General features: G+C 42.8%; 1 protein-coding gene across 10 annotated transcripts in view; it reads left to right on the top strand.

Moving 5' to 3' along the window:
* Window positions 1-26102, top strand: part of TMEM132D (transmembrane protein 132D) — a 428384-nt gene that overhangs the window by 94232 nt on the left and 308050 nt on the right. For 2 of the 10 annotated variants that reach the window (XM_039505733.1, XM_039505732.1), the window contains exon 3: window positions 9100-9200. The exons of the other annotated variants lie outside the window; for them this stretch is intronic. In XM_039505733.1, coding sequence (XP_039361667.1) covers window positions 9122-9200 — 79 coding nt within the window. In that variant the 5' untranslated portion in view covers window positions 9100-9121. The remainder of the gene's footprint in view (window positions 1-9099; window positions 9201-26102) is intronic. 10 annotated transcript variants of the gene reach the window in all.

The raw sequence follows: 26102 nt of genomic DNA, 5'->3' as shown, positions 1-26102 counted from the left end.
GAAAACCTGGCTGTAATTGTGGGTGGTGAGCCCTTGGAAAACTGGCTCGAAGTCTCTTTGAAAATCTGGCCTCTGGTCATGGCTTGTAAAAATACACAAAGGGATTTTGCAAGTACATGCAGAAGCCTTGGTTCACTGTTATTCTTGAGGTCATTGGCTTTTGGGCATTCACAAAAATGTTTTCAAGGCCTGAAATGTCACAAACTTTATCTCAAATGACGCTACAACTGAAAATATAGTTCACAATTTGTTATTTGTGCTTCCGGTTTGAAAAAAGTTTCCCAGACAGTTAGGGGAGCTAAAGAAATATGCTATGTAATTTGGGTGACCAGTCACACAGTTTAGTTGATTTTGCACTGGAAATACAGAGAAAGTAATATCAATCAGATGCTTGAGATAAATACAAGTTTTGGGGGAGGGGGCTTTATTTTTCAGGCTTATATGAGGGTATCCCAATCAGTGGAAATACATTACTTTAAAAAGTTGATCTATTCTCTTAAGAGCTACCATGCTACACAAGATTGTTGAAATAGTCTGTTTTCTGAGAGAAGTCTTTTTCATGCATATTATTGCGCAGCCTAACCTGTGCAAGAAGAAGAATTTCAGATTTCTCCTACCTCACATCTTTAGCAGCTGATCCCTCAGTCTTACTCATGTGAGTAATCTAATTGACCTCAACTGATTGCTCATAGGAGTAAAGATTGGGGGAGGTGGGGAAAGCCCTAAATTGTGGTCCATTTTTTTTGGAAATCAAAGAGTTAAAATCAGAAAACATTCCTTCTTAAATCTCTTTCTAGTACCCGTTACACCATTCAAATCACAGAGCACGATGTAAAATTCATTACAACTCAATTATAAGGCTCATTAGCTAGATGTTGGCATTTTGGTTAACTTACCAAGTGGTATAACATTTTCATTTATTATCGATAGGTTTGATAAAACCAGGAGGTACAGGGGAACCAACTGTAACATAAAAGGCTATTTGGATGATAAAACCAGGGCTCCAGGCCAAGTGCCTGTTTTATGTAACCTATTTAAAATATTCTTGTGCTACATTCATGGCTGGACCATAGGAGGATTGCACATTAGAGGTGATAATGAAGTTAGAGCACCTTTGACAGATTGTCACTAGGTGCTGACTGATGGGATTCTTTATCCTTTTTATCTCTTGAATTCCTCTTGCATTTAGATAGTATGTTTATCTAGATATATTGCCTTTTGCATGTGCTCCTTCTATTGCTGCCTGTATTAATTGGCTTTCATTTCTCCTGTGGAATGCTAGAAACAGCAGACTCAGTGACAGAGACTCAAACTTCCTAAGTACACCACACAGCCACCAGTGTAATTTGTCCTGTTTCAAGCTGTCTGAGAGAGTATCCCCATCCCATATGTTGTTTACCAGCCTTTATTAGCCTCTCGGGATATGTCTACACTTCAATTAAACACCTGCGGCTGGCCCATGTCAGCTCACTTCGGCCGCAGGTCCCAGAGCCCAACCTCCAAGCCCGAGCCCGAGGGTCAACACTGCAATTCAACAATCCCTACGTCCGAGCCTCTTAGCCGGAGTCTGCTGACATGGGCCAGCCATGGGTTTTAAGTACGGTGTAGAGATACATTTAGTGGATCATTAAAGGAAACTGCAGCCCCATCACTTTCAAGGCTGCAATGGCTTCATTAATTCGACACATGGTATATACTCCCAGCTCTGAACTGATGAGTGTAGGCTATTCTCTTTCCTCTAAAAGTGGGAAGTCCGATAGCTGGTCTGTAAGCAATTTGCATCCACGCTTTCCTTACACATTGTGTACACCTTGGAGCTGATGCAAACTTACCTGCTTCCTAGGGTTTTAATTTATTGTTAACTTAAACAGGGACAATATACACCTCATCCTAAGCTTTCTCCTGAGTTTGGCTTTTCCTAGAGTTTTCCCCTGCTGGACCTCTCTGTCTCTCTACCTCAGATGGAAGTTCAAACCCTTTTATACTCATGGTGTGGAACTACCTGTTTCCAATGCCAGTTTGAATCAGCAGAAATAATCTGCATCTCTGTGAAAGCTCCAAGCACTTACCTCCCTGTTATATGGATTCATTTTTATAATCAGAGGTTTGGATTCACGGCATCATTGCACTGTATTCTGCATTCAGGCCCAGATGCTGCAGATCTTGCCCTTATTTTACTGGCAACTCCGATTGTCTTCATGTAAGTAAGGGTTGCAAGACTGCAAACTCCTGTTGACCTCAGTGAAAAGTTCTCTGATGAGGGCACTGTGAAATGGAGTAAAGACCTCTGGGTTTGCCCTTTAATTCCAGGTCTGCTTCCTGACAGATTTTCATCTGGATATTTCCTTTGGTGACTGTGCCTGATGTCTTTCTGCCGAACATCATCAGGCTGTAATTAATCTAGATTGTAAATTCCTTGGGCAGGGCCTGTATTTTCAGTCTCTACAAACTGCTCTGCACACTTGTGACTCTGCACATCAATAATATAACAACACATCAATAATAATAATTTGAAAGTGTCTAAAAATAGGCCATACAATGCCACTGATACACCTAGTTAGGAGTATTGTCAGAGATGCCATGGGCTGAAAAGGCAGAGGGATTGAGTCACCCTTCAACCCTTATAGGCTGCCTTCAGGTCAGGGTAGAGACTTTCGCAAGCTTTCACTGAGCTTGCCTGTGATGTCCCAGCTGTGGAGGTAAAGAGAGGACTGAAGTCCGTCCAGTAACTTACATCAGTACGGGAAAAAAAAAAAGCAATCCTGTAAAAGAAAAGGGAAGTGCAGCTGATCCACAAAGGACCCCCACTCACATTGAGAAGTGCCTGACTTCTCAAGACTTCAGTGGAACAGCTCAGGAAGTAAAGTATTACTTGGTGTGAGTGTGGGTGGCAGAATCGGATACTAATGAAGAGCTGCATTTCCAGCCCAACGTGGTACGTGTGCTTACTGCTCAGCAAGCCAGCAGCCATATTCCCAGGACAATATCAATCACTTTTTACTTATTCCCAGGCCATTCTGCCAGGGCGAGATGAAAAGCGTTGTGTTTGTTCTTTACTCCCCTTCTCAATGGTCATGGCAATGAATCTGCTGTACTCCGTCTGTGTCTGTGTCCTCTCCATTACTCAGAGACACTAAGCAAGATAAATGGTACCATGTAATGACCGTGTAAGAATTCCAGTCATTATTGTCTAAGTGGGCAGAGCAGCTTCTGAGGTTATGTGCTATCGTTTTACAGATCCTATTTCAAATGGACTTTGAACTTGGCTTTTGATGTTTTAAGATGGAGTTTTACTCCCACAAATCTTAGAGGAAGTGAAGTCCGTTACAGCGTCTTTTCTTGCATGGTCATTTCTCACTGCTTCCTATTTTAGAAAATAATGGGCACTGTAAATTCTCCCCTGAGGGTACCTGTGTCAATAGGGGACTACACCCCTGAAAATGGAATTGATCAGATTTCACGCTTTTAGCTATCTTTTGGGTAAAATATACCTATCACAGTTTCTTTGTTAACAAATTTGTTGTACACATTAAAATCCCTTCTGTGGCTTGTTCCTATTTAGATGACGGTCACAGAGAGAAGATATGTTGAATGTATTGTTTTCCAGCCAATAATTTGGATTGGGCTGATTAGTTATTACACAGTCAGCACCTGGAAGTGAAAAATTAGCATTATTCATATGAATGTGGTTAGCTACCAGTTTGGTGCTCACTCCTGAAGCAGTAAGAAAGTGGCATGAGGAGAGAGGGCTATTCCATCATGCACAGATCCTCCGAAACACATTGCAGAATTGAACCTTACGGTGATAAAGGAAGATTGATGCAGGTTAAAGTGCTATTGGTGAGAAGCTGCTGAAACACACACATTTTTTTTCCAAATAAATTGCATTGCACTTGTTTTCATTTGAGTTTTGTCTTGTTGGTATGTAGACGGGTAGAGAGAGAGAGAGAGAGAGAGTGTGTGTGTACACGCGAGAGAGAGATTATTGTTCTGTTTCCTTTTCAGTTCATTCCTATTCCCCATCTTTAAAGGCATTAGGGCATGTTGCCTTATTTTGGATAGAATGTAATTAAATCTTCCCTAGTTGTCAACAAAACATGAACAATAGAGGTAGTGGCCTTCCTAACTCTCACGCTGTTCACCAATGAGCCTCACTATTTTGACACGGAGGCACCATACAGGTTTCTCTCTATGACTAATTCGGTTGTTGGCCACAGTTGAGAGTGCTGAGAAGGTGCCAGTTAGAGCTCCTGCCTGCCCACTGGGAAATGGGCAGAGACCAACAAATTCAAACTTCAACAACAATCAAAGGGTAACAACTTTGCATACATTTTATCTGACACAGCGGCACAATGATCAAGTAATTGATTTGCACAATAAATGGCTGAAATCAGTAAGCAGTGCCTGTGGGGCCGCTGTGAATTGAGCTGGATTTTAGTCATGAAAAGTTATGCATGACAAAAAGCCCCCACGGTTAGTACCTTTGATTACATGCTGTATCTCCAGCCATTAGTTCTGTTGAGATCAGTAACATCTTCTGAATGCAGGAATGCTAATTATGAGAGTTCATTTGAGTGAGGGCCGTCCCGACGGGGCGGTGTTCAGTTCTGAATCTGGATTACATTTGGTCATGTTTTCAGGTGTGACCAAATTTAGTTTTGGTTTTACTGAAATGAAATTTCACAAACTTCTCTTGAGACATAAGATCCGAGATGATCATATAACACTTTTGCCATCTTTGACTGTACTCAGATCAGAACCAAAACGACACAGATGGGTTTAGATCTGTGGATCTGAACTGAACGCCTATAAAGGGAGACTGTGATCTCCAAGGTTCTGTTTTCTCTGGCTTTGAGCTCCATGGGTCCAATTCTGATCTCTCTTACACCAGTTTAACTCCACTGACTTCACTGAAGTTACTTCTGGTTTACATTAGTGTAATGTATTAGTATTAGGAAAAACTTTTTCACTAGGAGGATGGTGAAGCACTGGAATGGGTTTAGTTGGTGTTGGTCCTGCTTTGAGCAAGGGATTGGACTAGATGACCTCCTAAGGTCCTTTCCAACCGTGATATTCTTCGATTCTATGAAATGAGTTCAGAGCCAACTCTGGGTCCAATCTTGCTCTCACTGGAGTCAAAGGCGGGAGCACCTGTAATGTTAGTAACTAAATAATTAAAGGAACCATGCTCCACTTTAGCTTTTATCCTTTATACTAACGATAATCAACTTGCTGATTATGTAGAAAACATAGAATTTAAGTGCAGGAATGGGATTTTTTTTTACACTGTAAACTGACACTGTAGACTTTGATTTGATGCTGTATGTAATTTATTAGTGTAGTAGCACGTTTATGATGGTGAGTTTCTGTATAATACACACACACACACACACGCAGACCATTCCCACAGTGCTGAATTTCAGTTGGTCTGAATGATAGACAATGGTAAACAATGCTTATTAAAGACTAATATATCTATATTTAATGAAACCCACTCTCATGACATTTGGAGGCCTCATGCCATTAAAATAATGCTGCAGCATAAGTATTTCCAAAAAACCCTGTAGTCCCTCTTATTGTCTATCCACACAAGTTATTAAAGCGCTGGCCAGTATCAGAGCTGCTGCAGCACGCAGAGGCCTATGCTCCTTTGGCTGAAAGTGGAAGGCTCATGCTGGTTGGGATTTCACCCCTTGCGTCCTTATGAGACCGTATATATTTGTAATTCATATCAGGGCTTCAGCTAGTAGCAAAAAGGTTAGGATGGTCTGATGGGTCTTGAAATGAAATCGTGATTGTTACAGTTCAGGGCCTATGGGGAAAAGAGAGAGTAATTGCTCTCTATCTTGCTCTCTGTCTATAAATGTAATTGTTTTATTTTGTATTTTAGCCATTTCTCTCATCCCCATTTCTGGGATGCTCACTAAGGAGCCTTAAATGGAGGCTACTTGCATGAATAAGGGTTGCAGGATCTGGGCCTGGCTTACTTTTTTCTTTTTACATTTGGTACATGTTGCTCTTTGGGTTGCTAGCTAGTTGGCTAGCAAGAGGCATCTTTTGCCTGGGGCAACTTCATCCCACCCCAAAAGCTAGACCCATTTCCCCTGCCTCACTGACTGGATTTGTCCTCTGCTGGCTCAGTATTTAGGGTCTCTTACATAAACAGTCATTGCTGCATTGACAGTGACATAAAAGATGCCAAAACAATATCTAAAAACGCCCTCGATCGCCTCCCAAATGTTCATCATGCAGAAGTTCCAGGCCTCTCCTGCAGTTCTTCTGTCGGGAGATGGGCAGTGTGAGGCAATGCTTTTGTTTGGCCATAACTCTGAGCCATGGACAAAGATTTTTGGAGGTCACAAGGCATCTGCTTTTCACCAAAAGAGCCCCGAAAACATACCTTGTGTTGCACCCCTCAAAGCCTTAATCCACAATCCATGTGGCTTTTATCCAAAATAACTCCCTGTTGTTATTCGAGTTGTTTATTATTTAGACACTGACTTGCTCAGCAGGACAGTCCCGGCCCTGAGTCATCGTCGGGGGGCTGGTGCTGCACCGGTACCTCAGTTCTGAAGTTAAGAAAACAATAAAATTGCATCTGTCTGTTTCTTAACTCCCTGATCTGCATCTCTTGTCTCTGTCCTTCCCCTCCCAACTACCTCTTCCAAGGTCTGTAGTTCCCCCCCAGCCCCCATTTAAATAATGTGAAACCTCTCATACTCAAGCCTCAATCAGCCTTCACACCAATTAGGCTAATTGGCAGGTTTAATTCACTTCCTATTTATAGCTGGAAAACTTTCCAAGAATGGTCTCTCCACAACCCTCCCCTCCACCAGAATAAATGAAGCTTCTAATATGACAGTGTTAAAACTTCTTAAGATGAGATTCTGTAAGGAGAGACGTGCCAATTCTGTATGATGCTGTGGCCCCTTAATAGCTTACCTGGCCTAAGAAAGACCCTAGATGACCTCTGGACAATAACCCCACAACAATGGGGTTCTCTGCTTGATGTAGGGTCAGTGGCTCATGGCCCAAGGGTGTGGCAGGAGGAAGCATGGTTGGGGTGCACTGTGCTTCAGGTGTTTTGTAATAGCTCACAGAAGGCCAATACAAACTGGGTTGTTGTGGCCGTGTTGATCCCAGGGCATTAGCGATACAAGGTGGGCGAGGTAGTATCTTTTGTAAGCTCAAAGCTTGTCCAATAAAAGCTATTACCTCTCCCACCTTGTCTCATTACAAACTGGCACAGTTTAGAGCAGCCTTGGGGCTTTGCTAAGTCATGCCAGAGGCCTGACAAGCCCCAGTCTGAGTTAGAATTAGGGGCAAGACGGGTACTTTAATGATGTCTGACACACCATTTATCAGTTCCAATAGTTTTGAAAGGACGATGCAGTAAATAAAAGCTGCTTTCCCTGTTTCAAGTAACCAGAATGTGGTGGCTTGGGGTTTTCTTGAGGGAGAGGGAGAAGAGGGAGGGACAGGGGGGATGGTGATGTTTTGAAAGTTTAAAAGGGGGTTTTATAATAGTTGACATTCCTTTCATATACAGACAGTTAATTATGGTAGTGGGCCATATATTTGTTTATAAATGGGGATAGATTGAATCTGGTCTAAGACATTGCAATTCAGTATGAAAAGAGTCTTCTGTCATTACAGGTGACTGATTATTTCTCTTTAATCCTTGTGTGTTTGACTTTACTTCAGCCTGGACTTATTTTTAATCAGCCTCCAATTGCAGTTACCAGATCCAGTCTTGTTATAAAGAAGTGATTTGTTGCCTTGGGCCCTGTGACTAACAAGAAATAGTGCTTAGATGGAGAGAGACACATATAGAAAGGAAGACAATGACTTCCAACACTGTGCAAAATGTCAGAGCATGACCTTTAAAAAGACTGAAAGAAACCAGAGGGCATAAACCCTCGGGGATATATCTGTGTGAGCAAGGGTTAGAGATGAGTCTGCTTTGTGTCAAGGAAGGAAAGTGCTAAAGCAATAGATTTTAATTATTCTGGATGTGGAATTATTTTATTGTGAAACATACATATTCCTAACTACGTATCAACTTGAGCAGCTAAATTAGGGGCATGGGAGAGGGCAGGAAGGAAGAGAGGGATAGAAAAACAGAGGTGAAAGGAACCATGCCTTCTGATTCTATCTCACATGAAATATAAATCATTTCAGTCACTTCGGATGGGGCTGGCACTGATGGCTATAATTGTGTCCCAGGTGTTCAGTGAGCACGGCTGCAAGAGCTAGCTGTGACTGTGGGTTGGACCTGTGCTCTCCTATGAGAGGGAATATCTGCTTTTCAGAAAGTACATTTCTATTGGATTTGGTTGTTTGGGTTTTTTACTGTATGTTTTCCATCAGTACTTTTTAAATCTTTGTTTGAAGCTTCTCAACAGCACTGGAATGCAAAACTGTTTGTGTGTCTGTTAAGTAGCAGGAAGCTTTAAGTATCCAAGATAATTGCAGGGTAGGAAGGAATAATCTGCAGCTACCCTACAGAAAGACACTCCGCTTTATCGCTGCTGAATTTCAAGCATCCTCCATAGTCTCGGAGAAGAACTTTCCTACAATTAAATAGCCAGAGTCTTATGATGCTGTTATCCCCTTGAGAGTTCTGATTAGTGACACTAAGGTGTAACATTCCAATTTCTAGTCTCAGACTTCAAGAAAACAAGGTATTTAGCTGGAACAGATTTTAATATGACCTTTGAAAATCTGCAAGGAGGTGCGAGACTGACTCAAAACTGTCTGAAAAAACTCCCAAGGAGGCACTAAAGAAAACATTGGAGACTCTTCCTGATGCAGAAAAAAATGCAGTCTAATTCTTCTGTCTGTCTATTTTTCAGTGCATATAAAATAGCAAACACTGTAGCATCTATATCTGTATAAACTAAGCTTCCGAAGCAGTTTCAGCTGGTCCACAAGAAGGAGAGTGAGAAAGGTGGCAATTCTAGACAGTTTGGGCAGATCCTAGTGGAGCTATGGCATTTTACACTAACCTCTTGATCTTTAAAGGGATACTTCATTATTAAGTCAAAAGAACTGAAATGAAACCCTTTCCACTTTATAACCCATCTTCATGTCTTTCAGTGATACTAATTTCTTGCCTGGGATGAACTTCCAATGCAATAGGCCGGTGACAGAACTACAGAACAGAACCCATGAGCCCCAACTGATCAAATCATGGGGAGGTTTGATTTTGGTTTTTTTAAAACTCTCTATAAAATGTGTCTCTGTCCTTGGTCTCCTTAAACTCTGCACATTCTGTAGGAAGAAAAAGTCTCTTCTGTGTGTGTTAAACACAGGAGGTCATTCTTGGTCAATGGAATTCACCTTGCTAAACAGAATCCTTATGGTCAGTCCTGAGTGTTCAAAAATAATTAGTTGGGCCTCAAAAATCATGAGAGGGCTTAAAATCATGTGATTTAAAAAAAAATACATTTGGGGTTCTTTTTTCTTTTGCCTTCAGCTTTCTGCGCCTGTAGGTTATACTTGGGTCATGTTTTTCAAACTTTCCTTCACAACCATGAATGTAGAAAAGTACTTAAAAAAAAAAAAAGAAATTAAGTTGAGATTCTAACAAAATAACATGACTCCAGGAGCAGGGGCTTTAAGCATAACACTGAATATCATGAGATTTGTGATAAAATTATCTTTGTATATATGAAAACACAAGAGATTTAATTGTACAGCAGAGGGACAGATCACAAGGTCAACAATGTCAACAAATTCAGCCATAGCCCTGAATAACTAAAGGTCAGATTTCAAGGATATTTAGTTGCTTAGAGAGGCAGATAAGCCCCTACTAGAACTTAAAAAAAAAATCTAAGCAGTTTAGGCATGAGAACCAATGAGAGTTAGATGCCTAACTGGCATAGGCACTTTTGTAAATCTCACTAGGCTCCTGTCTTTATCTTTAGGTGTCTATACCTTAGAGTATCTGGTCCTAAATAAATGAAGTCCCCACTATTGAAAGAGTCTCACTCCTCTTTACCCATCTTTTCATTAAAAGGCTATGCAATTATTAAGTCAATTTCAAGGTCTTCGTCCATACCTTCAAGGCACTCAATAAACTGGGCCTAGCATTGCAGCATGAAAACTGTGTTGCCAACTTCACTCCTCTGTCACAATGAGTCTTTTTCTACCATTGGAGTAAGACTTGCCTGTGCAGGAGACAGAGATTTTGTGGGGGCTGGTCCAAGACTGTGAAATGAACTCCGATGGAAACCAAGCACCACCACAAAACTCATCACCTTTCGCATCAAATGCAAGGAACATTCCCTAGGCCTTGCGTTCCCTGACAAACACAGAGCAGTATGTATTTTTTTAAAAATCCCTGTAAAACTAAAACACTCCACTGTACAACTTCAGGATGAGAACACACATGACGGATGTCAGTTACAGACACTCCCCGGGTTACGCAAGACCCGACTTATGCAAATTCGACCTTACGCAAAAAGTTCCATAAGGCATAAATAAAATTTTCAAGTTGTTGAAAATATTGTGTAGCGTACGACAACACAAAGTCCTGTCGTGCGGTGTGTGGCAGAATACAGCAGTTGAACCTCCTACAAGGGAAGGCTTTGTGCTCTCACAGCCTCGTGTTATTTCAGTGATGCTGTATTTCTGTTATTTAAAGGGCCCAGGGCTCTGGCTGTGGTAGCGGCGACTGGGATCCCTGGGCCCTTTAAATCGCTGCTGCCGCCCTGGGGCTCCCAGCCGCTGCCACTACCCCAGGGCTCTGGCAGCGGGGCTCTGGCGGCGATTTGAAGGGCCAGGGGCTTCAGCCGCTGCCTGGAGCCCAGAGCGCTTTTAAATTGTCGGCCCGGGGAAGCTGCCCCCTGCCGATAGTCGGCTGTGCACCGGCTCTTGCCGATATGCTGGACCGGACTGGACCAGCTTACTTTCACCTCTGCCTGTACAGAACAGAATAGAAAATAATTTGTTGAGGTCACAGACGTAGCCGTACACCTGGGGTGAAATCTAGACACCTCTCCCACTGTAGTCAATGGGAGTTTTGCCATTGACTTCAGTGGGATTCCATCCCTTGTGCCTTTCCTCCATTACCCACGCTGTATGCCTGTGAGCCAGAAAGGATTTGAAACTGCTGGGAGGTCCTGCACTTTAGTGCCTCAAATGGTAGGGCATGGATAATGCCATTTGGGAAGATGGACCTGGCAGGATGAGTGGAGGGAGTGATGCGTAGTTATGCATCCATCAGCAGCAGTTTGCTCTCACCCTACAACATCTGCAAGCTTTCTTTAGAAAAACCCAGTGCATGTCCAGTTTTCCACCAATGTATATACATAGTGATCAGAGGTACTGCATGAAGGTGTTAGAGAGAACTAACCTAGACAGCTGACTATTCCCAACCCATCTTCCACCTCACAGAGTGAATGTAGCTGATACAGTAAAGAATTGCCAAGGTCTCAGCTTCACTCACCAGCCAAAATAAAAGGAGCTTTGGCAACAGCTGCCAGGTATGATCTTGTGAAGTTTGTGTGCCTGCTGTGAGGTGAATTCCTTTTCCAAGAGAACCTCAGGTCCCTTCTCAATTGACAAACAGATGAAAAGCATCAGGAGTGTTTCAGGGCTGAAGATAAACATTCAGACAAAATGAAAAATTTGACATCAAGAAGGGAAATTCTTTTTACAACCTCAGGATTTAGCTGCAAAAAGGCAAAATGCTCAGAGAGCTCACACCCATCTCCGTTAGGTGACTGCAATGTTCTATGAGCATAAAAGTTGTCAAGCCATTTCTGTGGTTGTTGGCAGATTTGGAATGATCACATGTGTGTATATATATACAACCACTTTTCTTGTCAAGCTCGTGTGGTGGGAAGAGCAAGTGCGCTGAAAGATTGAGGATCGATAACCAATATCACTGAGCTGATTGAGGAGTGCAGTCAGTCTCTGGCATAGGCATGGGTTTCTATACTAACAGACAGCATATTGGGAGAGGTGGTGCTTGGCAGTTCTGCTAGGAAGTTGGGGTGGTAGAAAAGAAGAGAGAAAAGGGGATCTTTCTTTCAACAGAGCTACCAGAGCAAGGAAGAGATGTGCAATCTAATGGTTAATGTGGTATAATGATTAGAGCATTAGTGAAGTATAATATAATAGTTAGAACAACCAGGACACCTTGATTCTGTTCATCGTTCTTTCATTTACCTTGGGTGTTCATGCAACTGCTCCATCTCTGCCTCAATTTGCCTATCTGTAAAATGGACACAATAATGCTTCCAGTGCTAACATCACCTTTGTAAAGCACATTCTCAGTGTAAGTGCAAAAGCTTGATTACTTTTTTTCAAACTAGGTCACTTGTCCTGGGCAAAATGCTGAGAGGAATGCTGAGCACCTGCAACTCTCATTGGCTTTACTGGGTGTTGTGAATCCTAAGCACCTCCCAGGATCTGGCTCCATGATTACAGATATCTCTTGCTTAGCACTATACTGACAACTTGTTCATCACTGACTTCCAGTAGGAGAATTGGAATTCTGAAATATATTGTTATTGGATGGAATTTCCAAAGGTGCTTATGGGAGTTAGATACCAAAATCTCACTGATTTGCAAGGGTAGTTGTGTGTCTAACTTCTAAGGCCTTTTTGAGAATCCTAGTCATTATTATGAATACAGTAGCATCATTGGAGACCTGGGCCCCATTCTGCTAGGCTGTGCATTAACATGTAATAAGAGATAGTACTTGCCCCAAAGAGTTTACAGTCTAAATAGACAAGACAAAGGAAGTATCTTTATCCCCATTTTACAGATGGGGAGCTGAGGCAGACAGAGATTAAATGGCTCCTTGAAGGTCTTTTGTGCAGAAGTAGGAAATGAACTCAGATTTCCTGAGGCCCGGTTCGCTCCCGTAATCACAACTGCTCTGTGCATCTACCTCATGCAGACCACTGGAAGGAGATTCTCAGATTCATATGACCCACATGCAGTGTCCTGCCCTTCACCCAGCTCAGTTGGATGGCAGCACATTCTCTGTGTTTCTAGGCTGAAATATTTGAAAAAAGAATGAAAAGAATGAAGTAGGCAGAGATTTAGCTGCAATGTGGCCAATCTCATTGGTTTCCCTAGAAGTCTGTAGAATATGACTGCCTGCTGATCCTAATTAAATTGAGGATGTTTAAAAATGATCTGGGAAGTTATTCCATCTTGTTAGTGGCTGTAACTATATCAGATCAATATTGTACAAACGTATTGTTATGCATAAGCCCCGTAGCAAGATGGAGGCATGATGCAGATTAACAAGAATTCAACAACAACAACCGTCACCCAGCCTGTAGGTCAAGAACAATCAATCAGTTGCCAAAAATGCTTCTGTACTGCACTTCGCATCCCATTGACAAGTGTCACCCACCCCACTGAATCTTATTCTGCATGAATTTTAGACCATAATTCAGATCCAAAGCCTATGGAAAGACTCTCATTGACTTTACTGGGCTGTGATCAGCCTGGTTTTGGTCCCTTGAAGTAAGTGATGGTTTTGCCAGGGACTTGAATGGGATCAGGATTTGAGCCTTTACAAATGGTTCTTACCCTAAGGCTCTGAGGCAGAAACTGGCCTTCTGGTTCTGTTGGGTCAGTGATGTTAACTGCATACCTAGAGTTATTTTTTTTTTTCATTCTAGCTGCAAAACTCCAGGCATCAGCAGTCACTGTATCTCTGTGTAGGAACTAAAGGGCAAATCCTGGAGTCTTTACATTGAAGTCCAGGGGAATTTTGCCTGAATGAAGACATCAGGATTTGGCTTTGAATGTTTAACATGCCTGATTTGTTTCTGACTATTGCTTCAGATTCACCTAGAGGTCAGAGGACTACTTGTCCCATGAGGCTATGCCAAATAAGAATCCTAGGGCCTTTGATCCTCTGGGAAAATGAAAAGAAAAGAAATTAAACAAACAAAACACCCCAAGTGTTTCTGAATTTTGGAACCATTGCTGGAGCAGCTGGCCTTTGTTGGTGCAGCTCTGAATTGACTTAGCACGATACTCAGCCGCTGCTGTATTGATTTTTCAGGATTTTAAACCTCTTTCTATAATAACTTCATGTGCAGTATCAATACATGCATATTGATAAATAGACAGGAGAGAGAAATCCATTTGGATCAACGACAACATGTTGATGAAAGGCCACTAGATACCCTAGGTATTAAGAAATAAGCCACAAACAGTAAAACTAAACATAGAGCTATTCAATACGTACATTTTCATTTGAAATTTAACCAACGCTTAAGAAATATACATTGAATAGTTATTCCAAGTTAGGAATAAATGCGTTTAACAATCATTTAGATTCTGGACCACTAGTGTTCCCATCCCTCATCTCTTCCCTTTTTAAAGGTGTACTAGCATCTTTGTTATTATTTTTGACTATTTACACCGGACTACTGAAATGGTTTCCTCCCTCTACCTCCCACCCCCTCTTGGTTATTAATCAGAGTTTTGCTTCAGGTAGTACTGACTCCAACGTACGCAGAGAAAAATTCAGCTTTTAAAGTAATGAAGTTTTCTTCAAGCCTGGGCTGCTTTTGAGGTTTGTGCTCCATGTAACATTCGCCACTCCACCCTTCTCACAAACAGAGGGGAAAAGGCCCCTATTATTTTGCAGACAGTCTTTGGGATAATATGGTCACCTTGTAGAGTTGCTAGTATTGATATTCTCTCTGTGTCTAGGTACTTACATGTGCAGCTGAACAAATAATTGATTTTTGGTTCAGTATTTGAACTGAAAAATAAAAAATGAAATTGGTCATTTCGAACTAGAACGGATTTTTTTCAGTTTTTGAAACAAAATGTTAAAACCTAAAAAATAAATAAAAATTTGGAATGTTGAAAAGAAATGATATTTTGAAACAAAATGTTGAATTGAAACAATCTTTCAAAAATGGTTTATTTTGATGATTTTCAAAATAATGTTTCGACATTTCTGAAACTTGTTTTCCAGGGTGGTTTTTTTTTTTTTTTTTTTTTTGGCCGATACGAATTGCCAAATTCAATCCAATGTCATGAAAAGTTTTGGTGCCCTGAAAAATGCATTTTCAGTGAATTTACTATTTGCTGGTAAAAAAAAAAAATGCATCCAGCTCTGCTTATATGGCCCTCATGAATAGGGTGTCATGTGCCCATTCTGTGCAATACTCCAGTGTTGTGTCATAAAGGTCAGGGCCAGCTCCAGACCTCAGTGCGCCAAGCGCATGCTTGGGGCGGCATGCTGCGGGGGGCGCTCTGTCACGATTGCGGATGCTCCACCGGAGCCGCGGGACCAGCGGACCCTCCGCAGGCACGCCTGCAGGAGGTCCACCGGAGCCGCGGGACCAGCGGACCCTCCGCAGGCACGCCTGCAGGAGGTCCACCGGAGCCGTGGGACCAGCGGACCCTCCGCAGGCACGCCTGCAGGAGGTCCAATGGAGCCGCGGGACCGGCGACCGCCAGAGCACCCCTTTACCTTTATCAGGGGCGGCGAAATTGCTAGAGCCGGCCCTGATAAAGGTAAAGCTCCTATGGAATCATAGAAGATGAGGGTTGGAAGGAGGTCATCTAGTCCAACCCACTGCTCAAAGCAGGACCAACCCCAACTAAATTATCTTTATGCGGTTGGTTAAAGAATTGCATCAATTATTAATGGGATTGTTTATTTTTTCCTGCCTTAATCTTTTTGCATGCCCATCAGATGTGTTCCCCTTTCATGTTCAGGCTGCCACCAGAATTTATGTGAAACATCACCAGATCCTTTTATCTGAATACTGTAATTATACTTTGCCAACTTTTCCGATGGGGAGCTTTCCTTTGTTATGTGATCCGTCTCTGATCATTTCTGTATTGCTCAGTGCTAGAAGGATGAGTGCATTCCACTGTGGCCCTTTTATTGAAATGATTTTTTTCTGTCTGTCAATGTGAATAATAAAGTGATGTCTGGAGTGTCTGTCTCTCTCCAAAGGAACAGTGATGAGTAATGCATCCTGTCGTCAGTGATTTAAGTCGTAGAAAGTTCCTTGAAACTTCATTTATCGGACCAGCTTCTGTTGGTGAAAGAGAAAAGCTTTCACACTTGCACAGAGACCTGAACAAGACCTCTTTGTTAGCTCGAAAGCTTGTCTCTCTCACCAACAGAAGTTGGTCCAATAAAAGATATTACCTCACCCACGTTCTCCTTTGAAACTTCAGTAAGTCAGGGCTATTGAACTAAAATACTGTGGTGTCAGCCAACTGATGCCTGGACATTGGAACTCTGTTGGCAAAGTGGCCTGTCTGGCTGATAGAATAAATAGGCTTGATTCTATTTTTATTTTTTTAATCCAAGGGCATAAATCCAGTGTAAACTCTTGATTTACTCTGGATTAATACAGCTATAATTGAGAGCAGAATCTGCATCCCTCAGTGTGTGTCAAGGCGAGCACTTAGAGAACCATCAAGTCAAATACAGTAGCTAGATTTTGAGAAGTACTAGATGAGTTGATGACCTTTAATACTACTTGTGATTATATATCCTGAATTATGCATGCTATGATTTGATGCCCATGTCTATTGCAGACAAGGGCACATTAGAAATCCTTCGTTAGATACAGTTAACTAAATCTCATGCTTCCGGTCAGAAACTTGTCACCTGTGGGAGTCGGGGGAATTCTCTCATGTGCAGTGTAGTACAAATAGTAGGTATATGATGCGGTTTAGTTTTCTGGCCTTCTCTTGAAGCATTGGTGACAGGATACTGCATTTTATGGGCCAATGGCTTTATCTGATGCTGTAAACCCTCTCTTCCTAGAAGTTCATTTTTTAATTAGGTAGTTCAGTAAACTCAAATAAAGCCTCCCCCTCTGCTCTTTATCAGTGGGGAGAGTCTAGAGCACAAAGCAGTTCTGGGCCAGTGTCTTAACATCATTTATGTCACGACTGTGATTGTTATCATGTCAGCCAAGCCCAACTCAACAGTATATGCCCTGGAACAAGACATACTAGAGTATAACGAGTTCAGATTCTCGCTTACGCCCATCACCCAGCTTTACTGTGCGTCCTGCACCATACTGCAGGCCAAGCTCAGTATTGAGCTTTGAGTCTGTATGAGGCAGTTCTCTAAGGTGGGCCAAGAAGGAGCAGCTCCCCTAGGACTTGCATTGATTTTATCTGAGCTGGTGGTCGCGCTTTGCAGATCCATCTCCTTCCTCCTCATTTAGTATACGCTATGCATCTATTTGGAGCCAGTTCTCCATGGTGTGCTGGGAATGCAGCAAGCTTCCCTCCCCACAATGCAGATGGTCTGTCTGAACCATCTCCCGTCTGTACAGCCCTATTACAGGCCTTGCTGGAGTGAATTTTGTCCCATCGATCCTCCTTGTTTCTCACTAGAAGGCTGTCTCCCTTCTAGTTCACGGAAACTTCTTTTCCAGCACCGCAAAGAGGATGTTTGTAAATAAAACTGTAAGATGGCAGTGTGTGCAAAAAGCTCCAGGATTGCTAATGCAGAAGCCAAATGGGTTAAGAAATGGTTTGATGACCAGGATGTTGTAGGGCTGGCTTAGCTGACATGAGCAGGCCCAAGTTGAGACAAGACAAGACATGCCTGAACAAGTAATTGCCGAAACAATGAACTATTGTGAATCTGTTTATAGTAAATTAGGGAGTCAGAAACTAACTAGACTATTGTGGGTATGTTTATAATAAACAAAGTAGGAAGAAACACCTTGAACTATAAGATTGCCTTATTGGTCTGTATGCACTCTGGAAGGTGATTGGTCTGTACGAGTATAGATTTTAGTAGCTAGGAAAGATGTATATAAATGATGTGGTGTAGGACATGAATTGGAAATTGTGGCATCACCATGTACCTAAATCCTCTGTGTCTGAGATTGGCCAGTGAGGGCAAAGAGCTGTTACAGTAAAGTAACCTGAGTGACGAGCTGGACCTGGACTGAGTGTTTTGGATCCCACAGCGCTGGATGAAGTATTCTCCCAGATCTGGATGAGCAGAGTGGAAAGGTCTCAGAGGGAATCCCAGTGTTGCATTTGCATTTCTTCTTATAGCGCTTGATCCTGCAGGTTCTGAGCCCCTGGTGCCATTCCAGCAAAGCACTTAAGCATGTGCCTAACTGTAAGCACATGGGCACTTTCACTGAGTTCAACGCATGCCTAAGTACTTGGTTGGATCAGGAATCAGGATGCTCTGTGCCTTGCAGCATCGAGCACTTAGAAACTATTTTTCCCCCTGCCTATATAAACCTTTGTTTCTGCATTAACAGTACGAGGTATTTTTCATAGAAAGAACAGTTTATAGCTGCGTAATCCTCTCTGTCAAGACTATAAGGCTGCAGACATACATTTGTACTGAGTTTAACCTACCTTCTTTATATAGCATTTATTTTCCCACTGTCTCTTATTACATGTTACACCCTCTAACAATATTCCAACTTCTTCATAACTCTCTTATGAGAAATGAGGATTCGCCTCACTACAAAGGAGCTTCTCCACATTTTCTCATCCCCTTGATGTGCAAGTAATTGTTCCCTCGCTCTGTAACAAGCTCCAGAAAGATATGCAGAATTGGAAAACGAGTTGTAATGAACTTGGTGGAAGTGGGAGGCTGACAGGTTGGGAGCAGCCCTGCTATCAGAAAAGAATGATGATTTCCCTAGGATGAAACGGTTACGAGCAATCTTGTAAACCTAAGCAAGGTTAGCAGGCTGACATACTAATGAGGGAATGACTTTTTTTTTTATTTTAATTGGTTACTTTTGGCTTTGAAGCCATATTGTTTTCTGTTTCTCTTTCTCTCTTCCCTTTTCTTTTTACATCAGTGCAAAATAAATGCGTAGATTTTAGGGTTCCAGTGTTTGATTCCTCTTCCCCTTTTGACACCTACTGCTCTATTCTGACCAGTGCTTCATGCACACTTGACTCCTTAAATTAATTGGATGGTGCTCCCTTCTTAACAGTGATTATTGATGGGGACACAGGGTGCACTGGCATTGTAGAAATGGTTGTTCTGTGCCGTTACAGCAGTATGAGCAGAAATGGGGGACTCCCTCTGTCATAAAAGGTCACTCGTTGGCTTTTAATTTCTATATTAGTCTGACAGATACATGTAAGCAATCCTACGTCGTTGCCCCTTCTCTTCCCAGCAAGGAAGGTGCAGGGTGACAGGAAATCAATGTTCTGATGTGAACTGTGATAATAACAGGCCGACTCTCATCTCAGCCTTGCATGTTATGTGGCAGTGCGAAGGGTAACGTGATCTTTGCACGTTTTCATATGTAATGTTCTCTCTGGAAGGGGATCGTTTTTTGGCATTCCGGAAGGGTAGCTGTAATAAATGGGTCATGCACAAGATAGAGGTAAGCGTCCCTATTGCACTGCTCCTTTGAGGTGCGGAGAGGATGCTCAGTGCTGTGTAGAATCAGGCCTTGTGCTACAGAGGCAGTGGGCAGTGGAGTTACATCAAAGATGAATTCTCCGCTGGTTTACACTGCGCAATGTGGCCTAAGCAGACCAAAGAAAATGGGAAATAATCCCCCACTTCAGGTTTCAGCAGGAGACTTATTGTGGAAAAGGCTTCTTGGAAGGCATGTGTTGAAAGCAGAGAGAGCTGAGAGAAAAAGGACTCCTGGGACTGGAGAGATCTGGGTTCAGGTCCCAGCTTTCTTGCAGACTAGCTGTGTTGCCTTGGGCAAATCACTTCCTTTCTCTGGTCTCAATCTGCAAACCAGGAATAATAACCCTTTCTTCCACCTGTCTTGTCTATTTAGCCTGTTGAGAGACAAGGTGGGGAGATAATAGCTTTTATTGGACCAACTTCTGTTGGTGAAAGAAGAGCTCAGTGGAGCTTGAAAGCTTGTTTCTTTCACCAGTAGGAGCTGGCTCAATAACAAATATTGCCTCACCCATCTTGTGTGTCTCATATCCTGGTTCCAACGCAACTACAACAATGTGGCAAACAATATTAAACTGTGGGTTCCTGGAGGCAAGGACTGTCTCTTACTATGTGTATGTACAGCTCCTAACACAATTGGGTCTGATCTCAGTTGGGACCTCTGGGTGCTGCTGTATGACAGATAATAATGTGTATCTTTACATTCCCAGAGCTCATGATGCAGTGAAATACTAACAAAGGAACAAAGTCAGCGGTGCTGAATGGCTTCCAAGCAGTCTAGGGATGGGATGCTCCTGGACATACCCATAATGTATCATAACCCAGCAGAAATGTAATCTTGTAGTTTTAGGTGAGCTTTCCTGGCAGATAATAACTCCTGGATACAATTTACATTGCTGACACCTCCTCTGGGGTAGAGACATGTATGTTCCTGTGTGTGGTGCTGAGTGATTAAAATGGTTTCTTTGACTCAGGTCAGTGAACAGATTAGCCAGGCCATTGGGTGAGTGCTGCTTCAAAGGCCAGGGTGTAGTACTTTTATCTGCACTAAGATCCCGTCTGAGTTTGCAAGTCTTTGATTACACAGTACAGTTTGTTTCTTCTTGTGGATTTCATTCATTGACCTCTGATGCTATCTGAGCACTTAGTCTGTTCTGTGTCCTGTCTCACATCGAGCGATGCTGTAAATACCGGCTCCTTTTCCTCCCCGCGCTGCTCCTTCTTGATGAGGATATGGCAGCTCACATCTGGCCACTTGCCTTTGAGTGCCACCATAAAAAGCAGCCAGTGTACAGCCTGCATGCGTTTAAAAACATTTAACTGCCACATAGGCTTCTCTGCTTTCCTTTCTGTCTGAGATCAAAACCTCTCTTCAGCCTGTCACTGTGTAATAAAGTTGTTCTCAGTGGAGCATAACACTTAATGAAAAGCTTAAAAATACAATACTCATTGTTTTAAGCAAAGGTTGCTACAGAACAGACAGAACAGGTAATTGAGTAAGTCAACATCAGTGCTCCAGCCTTGTCTGCTTCTGCCTAATGTCTGCAATAATGAATACTTAAATCAGAGCAGGGAACTTGTCAAGCACCCATCTGGTTCTTCTGAGCAGAAAAGATCAGGAGCTTGAAAGACAAAAGGCTCTGCCCAAAGGTTTGTGACAGATCAGAGTAGTACAATTACATACCACTGTCCATATTCAACATCCAGTGGCCGAGTAGATAATTCATCCTTAGGGTTCCAGAAGTTCAGAACCGCACGCAGACTGACAGAATGACACAAAGTCCTGCCTCTAAGTCCTCAATGAAGAGACAGTAAGTTCATCTGGAGTGAGGGCAGTGTGCACAAGCCACCCTCAGCTCCTGCTCCTCTGGTGGTACAGGAGCCAGCTGGTGAAGCCACCAAAGTGAGGACAGGCCTGTGAAGGTTCAAAGCCAGACTGACTAAGAGATGGACTGATTCGGATCCCAGCAGAACCCGTGTGGGAGCATGACAGCAGTACTACCCATGCCTTCCTCTGGGCATGAAACCTTCTCCCCCTATACAGCTGCCCCTGGCCTGGGGAGTGCATCTTGCTGGGGGCAAAGCACACAGAAATTATGTTGTTTGTCTGAACTGTCTTGAGTTTGCAAACTAGGTTTGAAATCTTGCAAGAAGAGGTTTCCTTGTGAGACTCACTTCCAGCCCTAACGATGAAATATGATGAAAAAAACAGCCTTCTCCAGGAGACGTTGGAACTTCTGTTTCCATTGCCAGACAGAACATTGCCAGAAGTTGAGACAGAATTGAAGAGAGCTCAACTGGAACTGCACAAGCAAGCTAGAACCTCGATTCAGCCTGATTCCACAGAACCCCCTGAGAGCTCCTGAGCACAGACAAATACCAAATTCCAGATGTTACTTACAGTTCATGGCAACTGCACTTGTATTCCCCATCGGTGGGACAGCAGGTCACCGACTTTTAGGCTCCTGGCTACCAGCCATCATCTCTCTTGGGCAGTAACTCTTGTCTCTCTCCCTCTTAAGTGTTTTTTGCCATGCTGCACAATTCTCTGCCTACACTGTGTTATTCCCCATCAAGTTAGACTACCTAACCAGGCCAGGATCTGTGCTTTGCTTTCTCCTAAGAGGCCACAAGCAGTTGTAATTACCTAGATTATCTGTTACCACACAGCCCTTTCTAAGCAAGCACATTTATTCTTAAGGTGAAAGCATTACAGAGAAAACATTAAAAAGAACCTACACGCATGGTAAAAAGCTGACCAAAGATCAACCCCAAATCCAACAATCTCTCTGTCAGGTGATCAGACCCCCCTTCAGGCCCCACACAGGAGTTTTTCCTGTAGTTACAAGTTCATAACAATTTTTTGCTCAGAACAAGAACAAAAATGAATAGTTCATTCTTTCCTTCATACTGCTTGGGCCTTGGATCTTGTGCTCATGAAAGAGGTGATCAGCAGACAGTGGTTCTCTCCTTAGAGCATAGCTTCAAAAGATTGGGTCTAGAGGTGGGAATTTCCATTCATCAACCTTCTCCCCACCGGTATTTCCTAGGAAACCCACCTAACTTTGTTTGTCCCCAAACTTCCTTCTTGTCTGGCACATGGTTTAAAATAGCCCTTTGATGCTCATAACACTTTCCAAGGTTTGTATTGGCCTTGTCTCCCCCCCAAAGAAGTTACATCAAATCCCACAATAATACATAAAGTTTGCATTCAATAGCATGGACTTCAAAGATATTTAAACTTCATTCAATAACGTTTTTCAAAGATATTGCAAGAAACTGCCCTATCTGTCACAGTTACATTATAAGCACAAACTCACTGAGGGCCCGGCAGTACTCCCATCTTCCTGCTACACAAATAGATTTAAAATGGTGCTCCCTACACAACCCAAAGTAATGACAACTGATTTGTAAAGATTCACATTATGCAGTTGGTTGAAAGATTATTGTTGTTGTTTGTTATTAATATAAAACAACTGTAAGGAAAGGAATGCCCCCAGGGTGTGACAGTCCAGGGACTAAATCAGAGATCTGGTAGATTTCTTCTCTTTTTCTGAAGCGATCAATAATTTTGCAGTAAAACCGAGCTACGGACAGCTGTTTTGCAGTTGTCCAAGAGCTACTATTTCACGGTGTGAAAGGAATCAAGCTCTCAGTGTCTTGGCTAGACTGCAGAGTATTACTGTTCTAGTCCAGTGTAGCTCTAGTGGGGAAGCTGTCTGAACTTCCTGAGAGGCAGGTGCAGCATGTGTGTGGTAGGACGTTCTCGGATATGTCATATGCAGAAGTGTGTGCTGTACAAAAGGAGACTGAATCTGCTGCCTCTTCTGAAGATTTATCAAGTTACTGGTTTGCATATTCAATGGCTTGCAAAGACTTTTGCTTCTCCCACCAGTGACAACTATTTTTTAAAACAATGTCAGTCATGGGCAGAGTTAGTGAGGGGAAAAGAGAGAGAACGATCCTCATATGGCATCTCTTCCTAGGTGCCCACTGAGGGGAAATCCTCAACAATCCATCCACAGCATGGGTGACCGAGTACAGGCTAAGATTTAAGGGTTTCGAAAATAATAGCTCCAGTTTTAAGTACAGCATTGGGAATTGGCCTGTACTGTTGTGTTCCAGTTTACTGGGAGGGGGATCATCTCCTTAAAGCAAAACACTGAAGGGCAGATCCTCAGCTGGTATAAATTGTCAGAATGCTGCTGACTTCAGTGGAACTATGACAATTTACAGCAGCTGAGGATCTGCTCTGAGACTCAATAGTGAGATACCTAAACCATGTGCTTCCTTGATCCTGTCTGTGTTGCATGGGCATCCATACAGCACTTAACAAAACTGCCAGTGGCCTGACGCCTGTCCCCTGTCCCAGCATGCACTTGGCTTGTGTAAAACCTAAGAAGGGTTATCTGGGGGTAGTAGAGAGGGGGAAAAATAGATGCAAGCAAAAGACTCTGGCAGGCTACGTCTGTGAGAGCTCATCTTGCTTCCTCTTCACCTTAGCATCTCCCAGGCTAGTGACTTCAGTGCTTGGTGACATCCCTTCCAGATTCGTGACCCAGAGTTTGCAACAATGTATGATGAAACCTTCCTATCCCCAGGATGCTACAAGCATCAGCAAAAGGAATGTAAGGTTGAGTGGAAAAAAGATGTGCTCTCACAGACGTAGCCTGCCAGAGTCTTTTGCATGTGCCTCTATTTTTAAAAAAAAATTCCTTCGCTGCTTATGGGGCCAAGAAAATTGATCCTACAGTTTGACAAAGCTACTCAGTTCAACACCACAGGAACTCAGCTGCCTTATTGACCTGATATGCATCATTTGGAGAGGTATGGATTTCAGTATTGCACATTGGAATCTTGAAGTTAGTCTCTCCTATGGCAATGAAAAGATCATTTAACTTTGGAGCTACTGAATTCAAAAGAGTTCATATATAATCAGCTAAGATGCCCAAAGTAAATACTAAGATAACAAGTATCAGGGGGTAGCCGTGTTAGTCTGTATCCGCAGAAACAACAAGGAGTCCAGTCTGAAGAAGTGGGTTTTTACCCACGAAAGCTTATGACCAAATAAATCTGTTAGTCTTTAAGGTGCCCCAGACTCCCTGTTGTTACTAAGATAACAGGTGCTTTAGACAATATATATTTTGCAGCCAAACTGAGCTTCTCAGACCAGGTTCACAGAAAGATTTGCTGAGATTTTTTAGCTATGGAAGCAAAACTGGGCCCAGTTCTGAAAAATTCAGTGGTGATTTTATGGCTTTACATGCAAAATATATAGTTTCACATGGTTGCAATACAAAAAAACAGGTGAAATTGTTTTACGCAAGACTTGCACTAAGATTTGGGGTGGGTTTGTTTTTTTTTGTCCCCAGACATGAAATTTGAACTCCTGCAGATCAAATCAAAGACAATGTTTGCTTCAGTCACTGTCTGGTTGAGTTCAGCACAGCTGCATGCAAATGATCAGTTAATAGTGAGGATATGGAAGTTGAGTTGCATTTGTCCTGATGTTATTATGCCTTTAAATTGCACACCCGTCACCCGTCACCACTGACTTGATTCAGCACTGAACAAGGAGAAACACCGAGTGAACTCGGTGATGATTCTCTAGACTATTCAGGTGGCTTTGCTCCTCCGGATTGGTTCATACCAGCCTGGGCTCACTGCCCTGTTCCAAGTGAAACGAATAAGGATTGTTTTCAGAGCACAGTTGCATGCAGCCCCATGCATTCTCATGCAAAGGGGAGGTTGACTCTCATTTCTGATCTCCCTTGCCGTACAGGGTGCTTAGGGATTCCTCTGTGAGCTTTAAAAAATCCCACTTTACCCTGGGCCTTAATTTTCTGTGACCCTCCATATGACACACACAACCCTGGTTTCTACAACAAGCTCCTTTGCGGAAACCTGCCTAGTTTGTATGAGAACAATCAAGTTGGCGGTTCAGGTTCTCTTTGTTTTAATTTGCCATACTTTAGAATCCTTATTAAATTCTCATGGTCAAACCCAGATGGCGGTACAGAGCTCAAGCTAGGTGTTGGAGACAGTTGTTGTTTGTGCTGATTAGAAGTCTCCTCAGATAAAGTGTAGAACGGTTTGAATTTTTGGCCTTTGGCTGTTTGCAAAGCTGCTGTCAGCTTCCAGCGCAAGCTGATTTGTATTCAGTACACATCCCTGGCTTGCTGGTAGGGAGAAGCAGCGAGTGGACCAGTCTGCTGCTGCCCAACAACCTTGAAACCAGTGGACCCAGCTGCACCGGGTGTTTTAAATACAGTCTGTCCCCTTCCCCTCTTCCGTTGCGCTTCTAGCCAAAATAACCTCTGATTTACAGCCTCTGAAAAAGCATTGTCCTATGGAAAGGGAGGGGAGAGTGATTTTTAATCCCTCAGCTAATTAGACATTAAACTAAACAATTTTAAAAAATTATGAGGTGAGCCACTCTGCTAGCTTTAATATAAAATAACTTAATGAAGTTCCCCATTCTGCCTGCGGAGGGGAGGGGAGGAGAGTTGTGATCGGAATGCGAGAGGAATAAAAATTGAAGACTCTGCGCATTCACTCACGTGCTCGCTCCAAGTTGCATCCTCAGTGCTTGGCTGTGTTGAATGGTTCTTCGTCAGGCTGTTAGGAGGAGTGCAAAACGAGCACGCGGTGTATAAATGGGGCTGTAGCTGGAGGAATGGTCTGATGGGTTGGGGGTCCAAGGAGTAGAGCTGCCGAACAG

Source organism: Mauremys reevesii, linkage group 18, assembly GCF_016161935.1.
Source record: "Mauremys reevesii isolate NIE-2019 linkage group 18, ASM1616193v1, whole genome shotgun sequence".
NCBI classification, from domain to species: domain Eukaryota; kingdom Metazoa; phylum Chordata; order Testudines; family Geoemydidae; genus Mauremys; species Mauremys reevesii.
The sequence above is the reverse complement of the archived record's forward strand: the minus strand, read 5'-3'. Positions and strand labels throughout refer to the sequence as shown.